The sequence below is a fragment of the Penaeus monodon genome, chromosome 42 (genome assembly GCF_015228065.2).
Source record: "Penaeus monodon isolate SGIC_2016 chromosome 42, NSTDA_Pmon_1, whole genome shotgun sequence".
Lineage (NCBI taxonomy): Eukaryota > Metazoa > Arthropoda > Malacostraca > Decapoda > Penaeidae > Penaeus > Penaeus monodon.
The window spans coordinates 13,890,931-13,901,101 of NC_051427.1; the positions used below are offsets into that span (position 1 = coordinate 13,890,931).

The window sequence follows — 10,171 nt, forward strand, 5'->3', positions numbered from 1 at the left end:
GTGTGTGTGTGTGTGTGTGTGTGTGTATTCAAAAACGGGAATAACTTATGGCCCATTCCCACTTGATCGTCTATATGGAGTGGAAATATTAATATTACTTCAATATTATCACAATTTTAATATTATTAATATTATCAACATTAATATTATTACTTTTCACCCCTAAACCTTTCTCGTTGTAGCCATGGGGGGCACAGGAGGCGGAGACTGGGGCCCAGCGTGGAGAATCACCCCTGCCTTGGACCTCAGCCCTCGCCTTAACTAATTTTGCATGGGCCTTTCTTCTTCCTCTTTCCCTTCCTTCTCTTCTTTTCCTTAAGACTCCTGAAGAGACATTCAGAAGTTCCTAAACAGGAGAATGCTCCACTCCCCCACCAACCCTTCAATCTCTGCATTTCGGATCGCTCTACATTCAACATATTTTCCGAGAGCCATCCTCCCGCTTCCTCGAGATTGACCCTACCCTCTTCCCCCATCCCCCCCAAAAAAAAATACTCCATCCTCTCCTTCTCCATGTGCATTCACCGATCCCTCTTACCTCCCCAATCCCCTCGCCACGCCCACCTGGATGCCTCACGTGACTCCATATGTCACAACAATAGTCCTTCTGGGATCCCTCCCCTCCTGGACATTCTACTTATTGCTTCATCTTCCCCTGTTCCCTTAATCTCATTCTCTTTCTTATTTTACTCCAACTACTATTTCTACCCATATTACCCGTTGATTTTTTCAAAATGGTTCTTTTGCAGTTTTCCTCATACAGTGTTACTCTCCCTCCCTTAGACACGTGTTCTCCTTTTGATCTAATCGGCCTTTATCCTTAACCTTTTGTAAATCGCAACCGTCACTCTATATTTTACTCCCCATCTATACATTTTACCACACAGCCCTTAACAACCTTTGACAACTAAAAACACCTTATCCCTAAATCGTTACTCATTTGATCTTTTCGCCACAGGCCGCTTTACCATATGATATCTAATGACCTTGGACCCGTCTAGCACATTGTACAATTTTCCTTCTCGGGCATTAATCGAACCCCAATATTAGCCATTAGGTTACTATCAGCCACTCTATGTTGTGCGTTATTACAACCGGGAGCCATGAGCCCTATTACGAAATATCCTTTTAATATATGAAAGCAACACTTATGATTCGGACATCCTCTAGGTCTAAATTAAATGAGTGAAGAGCGGCCAGCATACCACTTCACGTCCTTTTCAGTGATCAGAGAGGAGACAAAACGTTGAAAACAAAATATATCAAAATTATATTAAAAACACGGAGAAGAAATCCGTAGAGTAAATGATACGCTTATTGCCTAGCCAAATAGCCGAGTAAACGCTCGTGACATCTAGATAGTATTTTAAAGCGATACTGATATCAATACACGCCATCGCCGATACAGCATCGGCCAATACGTTAGGGGTAAGAAAGTTATCCCAAACTAGATACATAAATATATATTCATTTGGATGCGTTGATGTCACTCTGACAATGACTGCAGCAAAAAAGTTCTTTTTCAAAACCTGTGTATCATCGCTTGTATATATTGATGCAATAAAGTAGGACCATTTAATTTCATCTTAAAAATTACTGATAACTTCTAAAACACAGTAACAATTAGCATACACTTGCAACTGACAGTGTGCATTCATGACAATCAGTGCATGAAGTTATAAGAGCGTGTTAAAAGCAGTTCTTTCCTATATACACCAATGGCTATGAGGGGGGAGACAAAATGCCCTTCCACAAACAAAGCCTTGTCGACAGAAGGAGCGGGTGTGAGCGGGCGAGAGAGAAAATGAAACACACATCACACGTACGCAGATAGAGAAAGAGTAGAGAGAGAGAGAGAGAGAGATAAAGGACACAACACCTCACATACATAAACAGATACGTTAAGAGATTAAAGATTATAGTAATAATAATTAATAATAATAATAAACATAATAATTATTATATTATATTATTATTATTTAGGATTACCTCATCATCATTTATCATTATCATTATTAATTCCATTATTCTATCAATTATTCATTACTATTATTTTAGTTATTGTTATCTCATCATCATCATCAACATTAGTATCAATATCATCGGTATTTTATTAGCACTGTTCCTCATTAATCATCACGGTGTTGCGGAAATAAAATGATATTCTAATCTGCAAAAATGCAAGTTAGGAATTCCAGGGGATTCTTCATTTTTGGTTTCCGCTTTTTTTTATTTTTTTTTTCACTATTCGTACTGCAGTGTAAATAGAGCGTTTTGTTACGACTTTTAACTGATATAGGACTTGTTTATATTAAAGATTTGTATTCTTTAAAAGCATAATTATCGCACTGTAATCTGATTAACGTAACCGCTGATGTAGAAAACGGGAAAAACAAACCATTTCTTCCCGGCTATTTTCAACTCCAACTGCGCCAATAATCATCTAAATTATAGTCCTTTGCGCGTTAATACTAACGCGTTTATATGTGGCATCATGACCTTTTGCTTACTTGGCATAAGAAAATTATGTTGAAAACATTAATCATTTACTTTTTCATATATTTTTTATACAAATCACCTCCAAATTGTCTGTATGCTATCCGTCAGAAGTTTACTATAGTTACCCCAAAAATAATTTCAGCTTATAAGAAAATGGGAATTCAAGGGGTGTCTCGTATTAATAGTACTCTTTTATGAAAACAATCAAAATTCTATTCGTATAGTTCTGTTCGTTAAATGAAAGAAACTATATCCGGAAAACCATGGTATCGCATTATCTCCGTATATTTCTTCTGATTACTTTTCGTTAGTCAAAGAGAATTATTGGAAAAAGAATAATTTGTTATCATATTTATTAAGACGCCATAGGCGTTCGTAAAGGGGAAAACAAAAATCTACTGCCTTATTTTCGTTCTTTTTGGTTTTTATGAATAAGAATCTATGTTGCGACATATATTTCAAATGCGTGATCAAGAGCGACTGCGTTGGCTTTCCCATCGGGTTCTGTTGGTCGTTCGGTGGCCGGCTCCCTCGATAGGCCGTCATTCCCGTCCGCCCCGGCGTCCTTGCCACCCCTCGCTGGCCACAGTGAGTTCGTCAGGGGAAGCGGGGGTGGGGGCGTCTCGTGAACTGCGCCGCGAATGGCAGGCGGCGGAGGGGGCGGCGGGGGAGGCGGGGGGGCGCTAGGCCATGCGCTGAGCCACTGGACGGAAAAACAGTTCATGGAGCTGGACGCGATGGGGCAGGCGGGCCGCAGGGCGTCGTGGCCCGCGCCTGACCTGGGGCAGGGCTCGGCGGGGGGCGGCTCGGGCTGTCGGGCGGCTGCTGGGGGCGCCTGGCCTTCGGGGACGGCCGCCTCGGGGTGGGTGTCCTCGGCGAGGGCGGGGATGGGCGGCGAGGGCCTCGGGGACTGGGTGGCGTGGGGCGGCGGTAGCCCGGGCTGGGCGGCGGCGGGCGGCTGTGACTTCGGCTGGAGGATGACGGGCGATCCTGGTCCGGGGGCGGCGGCGTGTGCTGGCACGAGGGGGGCAAGGGGCGCGAGGGGCAGGCGTCGAGGGGCAAGGGCGGGAGGCCATGGCGCCCGTCCTTCGGGGAGAGCGCCGGGGGGGCAAGGGGAGGACCGTGGGTGAGGCCCTCGGGATGCTGCGGAAGGAAGTAGACGGGGTGGTCGAAGGACGTCGGGTCTGCAAAGGCCTCCGGGGGGCGCTGCAGGGTCTCCAGGAAGGAGGGCGTCTGGTCCTCCTCCGTCAGCATGGTCCCTGTGTCCCCTGCGAAGAAAGCGCGGCGGTCGATGAGAAGCCTGCGGTATGATGATGAAGGTTATTCAAACGCTCTGCGAACACATAACGCATCATTCATTCATCTCATTTCTCTCTCTCTCTCTCTCTTTCTCTCTCATTCTCTCTCTCTCTCTCCATCTCAGTCTCTCTCTCTCTCGCTCTTCTCTCTCTCTCTCTCTCTCTCTCTCTCTTCTCTGTCTGTCTGTCTATCTCTCTGTCTGTCTGTCTCTGTCTCTCTCTCTCACTCTCTCTCTCTCTCTCTTTCTCTCTCTCCATCTCAGTCTCTCTCTCTCTCTCTCCATCTCGGTCTCTCTCTCTCACTCTCGCTCTCTCTCTCTCTCTCTCTCTCCTGCTTTCTCCATTTCTCTTTCTCGTTCTCTCCTACTCTCTTTCTGTCTCTCCCTCTCCCCTTTTCCCTCTCTTTCTCCCTCTCCACCTCCCTCGTTGTTCCCATTCCATATTCACACAATCCACAGACCTTCAGCGGGATACTGGCAAGGCGGGTCTTCCGGGGAGCGCGCCGTCCGTGCCTCCCAGTCTGCCAGAATGCAAGTACGTCTGTTGGGCAGCTGGGACGTCCTGAGGAAGACGGGGCCTCTGACGCGAAGGACTGTCGTCCACGTGAATTTGCTGCTGCTGCGCGTTCGGCTGTGATTGGTGGGCTTGGCACTGCGCCTGGCATTGCCGCTGGTATGCTTCTTGTGTCCCTGGTATGTCACATGCTGTTCTTGGTACTGCATTGGATGTGCCTGGTATTCCCCCTGGTACGGCTGATGCAATCCCTGATGATACGCCTTGGGAGACTGTCCTTGGCACTCAGGGTGCCTGTCCTGTGGCCCGTGCCCCTGGTACTGGTGCCTCTGGTGATCGCGGCACACGTAGTTGCGCCCCGGGAGCGTCTGGGCGAAGTCCCGTCCGTCGTAGACGCTGGGGATGAACATGGGCGCGTGGAGGTGAGGGGACTGCTCCTGCGGACTGTGGATGATGCAGCTGTGCGTGTGGCTGTGCACGTGTCGCGGGGCGGCGAAGGGCAGCACGTGTGCGGCGGCGTCCAGGCTCCCGTAGAGCGCCGCGGGAGGAGTCGGGAGAGGGACGGAGGGTGCGGCACAGGTCTTCTCCTCGCCGCGGACGTCGGGAGAGATGTCACGCTGCGTCGAGCGCCCCTTCCGACGTCGCTCTCTAGCCGGTGACTTCTTGGAGGGGACGCCGCCGTTCTGGGGGAGACTCGCGTCCTCCCTGGGCGGCGTCTTCCCCAGGGAGGACCCAGCGGACTGGTGGTGCGAGGCTCTGGCGGAGGAGCTGCTGGGGGCCGCCTGCTCCATCAGGCTCGTGTGCTCGCAGTCCTCGGCGCCGTCGCGGCATTCGCCCTGGGCCGCAAGGGGGGACGCCGGTAACATTACTCTTATTTTTCTTATCATTACTATTATTATCATTATTACTATTATTATCACTATCATCATTATTATCATTGTTAATATTATTACTGTTATAATTATTATCATTATTATTATTACTATTATTATTCTTGTTATCATTATTATTACTAATACTATTATCATCATCACGAAAGAGGACAAGAAGAAGAACGAAGAATTCGAGGAAAGCAACAACAAGAACAGATGACAGACCCCCTCCCCCCCACCTCCAACATGACCCCAAAACAGAAGCGACCTGCACCGACCTGGCACTGAGCTGACCCGGAAGGCGTGCGGGTCTTGAGAGGGACAAAGCCGTCCTCCTCCTCCTCACGGGCCGCCGGCGCTTCGGAGGACTTCGCTCTCGTCCTCGAAGATGCTGGGGGAGGGGGGGGGGTTAGTTTGGATGGGGGGGAGGGGAGGGGTGGTTGTTTTGGATGGGGGGAGGGGAGGGGGTTATTTCGGATGGGGGGAGGGGGAGATGTGGCGATTTTGATGATGATGATGAGAGGGTTGTAGTTAAGTAGTGGTGGTGATAATAATGATCGTGGTGGTGATAGTTCAGGGTGGGATTGTGGTGGTGATGAAGGTGATGATAATGATGTGGTGATGAGGAGAATAATAATTATCATGGTGATGGTGGTGGTAATGACAACTGTGATGGAGGTGGAACTGCAGTGGTGATGATGGTAAGGATAATGATAACATTGCCAGTATTGATTATGATAATAATGGCAACTATAAAACGGTAATGATGGTGATGATGATAATGATGGTGATGATGATAATGATGGTGATGATGTTATGATGATGATGGTGATAATGATGATGATAATGATGGTGATGATGATGTTATGATGATGATAATGATGGTGATGATGATATGATGATGATAATGATGATAATGATGGTGATGATATGATGATACCATTACTACTGATGCTCCTGATAATGATAATGATAATAAAAATAGCAATAATAATAGTAACAGTGAAAATGATAATATCAATAACCACAATCCATCCCTTCGCCCCCCCCCTCCCCTTCCCTCTCTAACCCCCTGACCCCTATCCCTCACATCCACCCCCACCCCCCTCCCCTCTTCCTAACTCTCCTTAACCCCAAACTCAACCCCTATTCCTCCATCCAGCCTTACTATCTACTTACTGTCTATTTACTATCTTAATATCTATCTACTTACTATCTTACTATCTATCTACATGCTATCTTACTATCTATCTACTTACTATATATTTACTATCTATTTACTAATCTACTTACTATCTTACTACCTATTTACTATCTACTTACTCTGTACTGACTATCTTACTATCTACTTACCATCTATCCCTGCCCCCAACCCAAGCACACTTTCCTCTTAACTAGTACCCTTAACTTATCTGAATTACCCTCTTTAAATCCTTCCCCCCCCGCCCCACCCGTTACCCTTGTATTACCCGTTCAACTCTCGCAAATGTGTCCGTATTTCTATAAAAATTAAAAGACTCCAGGCACTCCCTCCCCCTCCTGCCCCTTCATTCATCCCTCTCCCCGCCCCCCTGCCAACCCCTCCCATCCCTATCCCCTTCAAGACCTCCTCTACCCCCTTCCCCCCCTCCCATCCACCTCCCCACCCCCACCCCTCCCCTCCCTTTCCCCCTCCCTTCCCTTTCCCCTTCCTCCCCCATCCCACTCCCCTCTCTTTCCCCCTTCCCCTCCCATCCCTTCACCCCATCCCAACCCTCTAACACCCTCCTCCTCCCCCATAACCACTCCCCTTCTCTTCCCCGTTCCCTCCCATCCACCTCCCATCCCTTCACCCCATCCCCACCCCCTTTCAACTCCTCCTTCCCCCTCCTTCCCCTCCCCCCAACTCACCCCTCAGCCTCCTCCTCCTGCGGCGCCGGAAGATGCAGGCGATGATGAGGACGTTGAGGACGAGGAGGACGAGGCCGCACACGGTCATCAGGACGAACACCATCAGGGGTCTTGCGGGGGGCGGGAGATTGCCCTTGTCGCCGCGGTCATGGGGGCTGAAGGGGGGTTTAGGGGAGGGAGGGCAGAGGATAGAGGGGAGAGGGGGAGGGTGATAGAGGAGGGAAGGGGGATAGAGGGGAGATGGAGGAAAGTGGTGGGGGGGGAGGGAAAGGAAAGAAGGGAGGGGATGAGAGAGTTGGGGAAGGGGATAGAAGGGAGAAGGAGGGAAGCGGTGGGGAGGAGGGGGAAGAGGATAGGAGGTGAGAAAGTAGGGAGAAGAAGGGGGGAGATGGAGGGAAAGAGTGAGAAAAGGGAGGTAAGAGGAGAGGGGGTGAGGAAGTAGGGAGAGAGGATAAAGGGGAGATGAGAAAAATGATGATGGAGAGGGGAAGGGACAGAGAGGAGAGAAAGGTTGGTGAGGGTAAGGGGATAAGGGAGAAGGAGAAAGGGAGAGAGGAAGAGGGTGTGGGTAGGAGGGAGGAGAGGAAAAAGAAGGAAAGGGGAGAGAAAATGGGGAGAACAAGGAGAAGGGAAGAAGAAGAGTGGAGATAACGGAAGAAGGGAAGAGGATGAGTGGAGATAACGAAGGACGGGGAGAAGGGAGATAGGGAAGAGGATAGGGAGAAGGGGAAAAAGAGTAGATTAAATAACTTCAAAAAGTTGATCATAATAATAACAGACAACAGACCACCATTATAATGAAGCCACTCATATTGAAGACAATAGCTTTGGTTGCAACGAGAATATACAACAGATAACAATGATGGCAATAAACCAATAATTAGACTAATAAAAATAACACGACACCTAGAAGATAACGATAATGATATAAACAAAATGGTAAAGATAACCAAGCATCTACAAAAATACTACAAACACGATGAACACATCCCATACACACGCAAATACACACAATACCATCAGCCAGACACACACACAAACACACACACACACACACACACACAAACAAACTCACACACACACTCCACCCCCTACCCCACCCTCTATCCCCTACCCCTAGCCCTCCACCCTAGCCCTCCACCCTACCCCGGGTCCTGGTCGCGATCGCCAGGTGGTCGGACTCCCCGTGGTCGTTCTTGGCCCTGAGGACGACCTTGTACTCGGTGGACGAGGACAGCCCCGTCAGCGTCGCCTCCGTGGCGTCTCCGTCCTCGATCTCCAGGCTCTGAAGGCAGCAGAAGGGGGGAGGCTAACGGGGATAATAATGGGGAGAATAATGAGGATAATAATGAGGATAAAATTGGGGATAATGAGGATAATAATGAGGAAAAATAATGAGGATAATAATGGGGATAATAATGAGGATAAAATTGGTGAGAATAATGAGGATAATAATGGGGATAATGAGGATAATAATGAGGAAAATGGGGATAATCATGAGGATAATGGAGATAGAGGGAGAGAAAGAGAGAGACTAAGATGGTGTGGGTGGTGTGGGTCCGTTGAGAGGAGGAGGATGGTGATAGATGAGGTATAGTGGATATAAGGTAATGGAGCTGACGTGACTGAGAGGGAGGGAGGGAGGGAGGAAAGGAAGGGTGGGAGGAACGGGGGGCAGGAGGGATGGGAGGGAATGAGAAGGAAAGAGGAGAGAGAGAGCAGAGAGATGAGAAGAGAGAGAGAGAGAGAGAGAGAGCGAAGAGAATGAAGAGATGAGAGATGAGAGTAGAGAAGAGAAGAGAGAGGAGGAGGGGGGGGAGAGGGGCCCAAAAAGGCAAAAAAAAAAAAAAAAAGAGATAGACAAGAGGAGAGAGGAAAGGATAGAAGAGAAAGAGAGAGAAGAGAGAGAGAGAGAGAGAGAGAGAGAGAGCGGAGAGAGAGGCCAAAGAGGATAGACAGGGAATAGCGAAATAGAGTAGGAGAAAAAAGAAAGAGAGAGAAAGAGAGAAGGTTTCTTGGTTGGATTCCATATTGTTCTAAATGGATACTTCTGGTGTGACATACTGTCTGTTTGATTTGCCTTCAGATGAACCCCTGTGGCAAGGAATGCGGCGGGTGGTACCATCCATGCGGCGAGGGATTGAACGCAGGTAAAGCAAGATGCTCGACGAGATCGTCTACCGCTGCCCACAAAGCACACACAGTAGAGAGAAAGAGCGACGAGAAAGAGAAAAAAGGATGAGGAGAGAGAGGAGAGGATGAGAGAGAGGGAGATGAAGAGACGGAGAGAGAGAGAGAGAGGAGAGAGGAGAGAAAGGAGAGATGATGAGAGAAAGAGAGAGAGAGAGAGAAGAGAGAGAGGAGGAGAGAGAGAAAGAAAGAGAGAAAGAGAGGAAGGATAAGAGAGATAGAGAGAGGAAAGAGAGAGATAGAGAGAGGAGAGAGGAGAGATGTAGGAGACGAGAGAGAGATGAGAGAGAGAGAGAGAGAGAAAAGAGAGAGAGAGAAAGAGAGAAAGACGAGAGAGAAAGAAAGAGGAGAGGAGAGTGAGAGAGGACGATCACTGAGAGAGAGAGACGAGATTCGAGGAGAGAGAGAGAGAGAGGAGAGAGAGAGAGAGAGAGAGAGGAGGAAAGACGAGAGAGGAGAAAGAGAGAGAGAGGAAAGAGAGAGAAAGAACATTTGCCCTTGAGAAATTGAGAAGGAGAGGTAGAAAGAACTAGCCACATGAGGAAAGAAGAGAGAAAAGAGAGAGACGAGAGAGAGAGATAGAGAGAGAGAGGAAGAGACGAGCAGAAAGAGAAGAGAAAGAGAAAGAGAAAGAGAAAGAGAAAGAAGAGAGAGAGATGGAGAGATAATGTGATAATGAGTGTAGTAAGGATAGAGAGGTAAAGAAATAATGAAGAATATGAAGATAATAGGACAGAATGATGTGGATAAAGAGATGATGAGATAGCGAGCAAAATGAGGATAAAGTGATGATGAAACAAGGAATAAAATGAGGATAATGTGTGAGGGTTCAAATGAAGACAAAGACGAGAGAGGTAATGAGGATAATGAGGACGGAAATGTAATGAGATAATAAGGATAATAATGATG

The 10,171-nt window shown here is 47.9% G+C and overlaps 1 protein-coding gene across 1 annotated transcript; it reads right to left on the reverse strand.

The window, feature by feature from the left end:
- Nucleotides 1-3,219: 3,219 nt before the first annotated feature.
- Nucleotides 3,220-7,212, reverse strand: LOC119599159 (protein piccolo-like). Its single transcript, XM_037948913.1, has 4 exons — nucleotides 7,073-7,212; nucleotides 5,461-5,573; nucleotides 4,258-5,146; nucleotides 3,220-3,767 (listed from the first exon to the last, which is right to left on the reverse strand). The coding sequence occupies exons 1-4, from the start codon at nucleotides 7,173-7,175 to the stop codon at nucleotides 3,220-3,222; spliced, it is 1,653 nt and encodes a 550-aa protein (XP_037804841.1). The 5' UTR covers nucleotides 7,176-7,212.
- Nucleotides 7,213-10,171: the final 2,959 nt, after the last annotated feature.

Bases quoted from the DNA above. Each gene is read 5' to 3' on its own strand.
- LOC119599159 (XM_037948913.1), bottom strand. From the start codon at position 7,175: ATGGTGTTCGTCCTGATGACCGTGTGCGGCCTCGTCCTCCTCGTCCTC. The intron at 5,574-7,072 runs GTGAGTTGGGGG...CCCCTCCCCCAG, and splicing joins CAGGAGGAGGAGGCTGAGGG to CATCTTCGAGGACGAGAGCG. The intron at 3,768-4,257 runs GTCTGTGGATTG...CTTTCTTCGCAG, and splicing joins TTGCCAGTATCCCGCTGAAG to GGGACACAGGGACCATGCTG.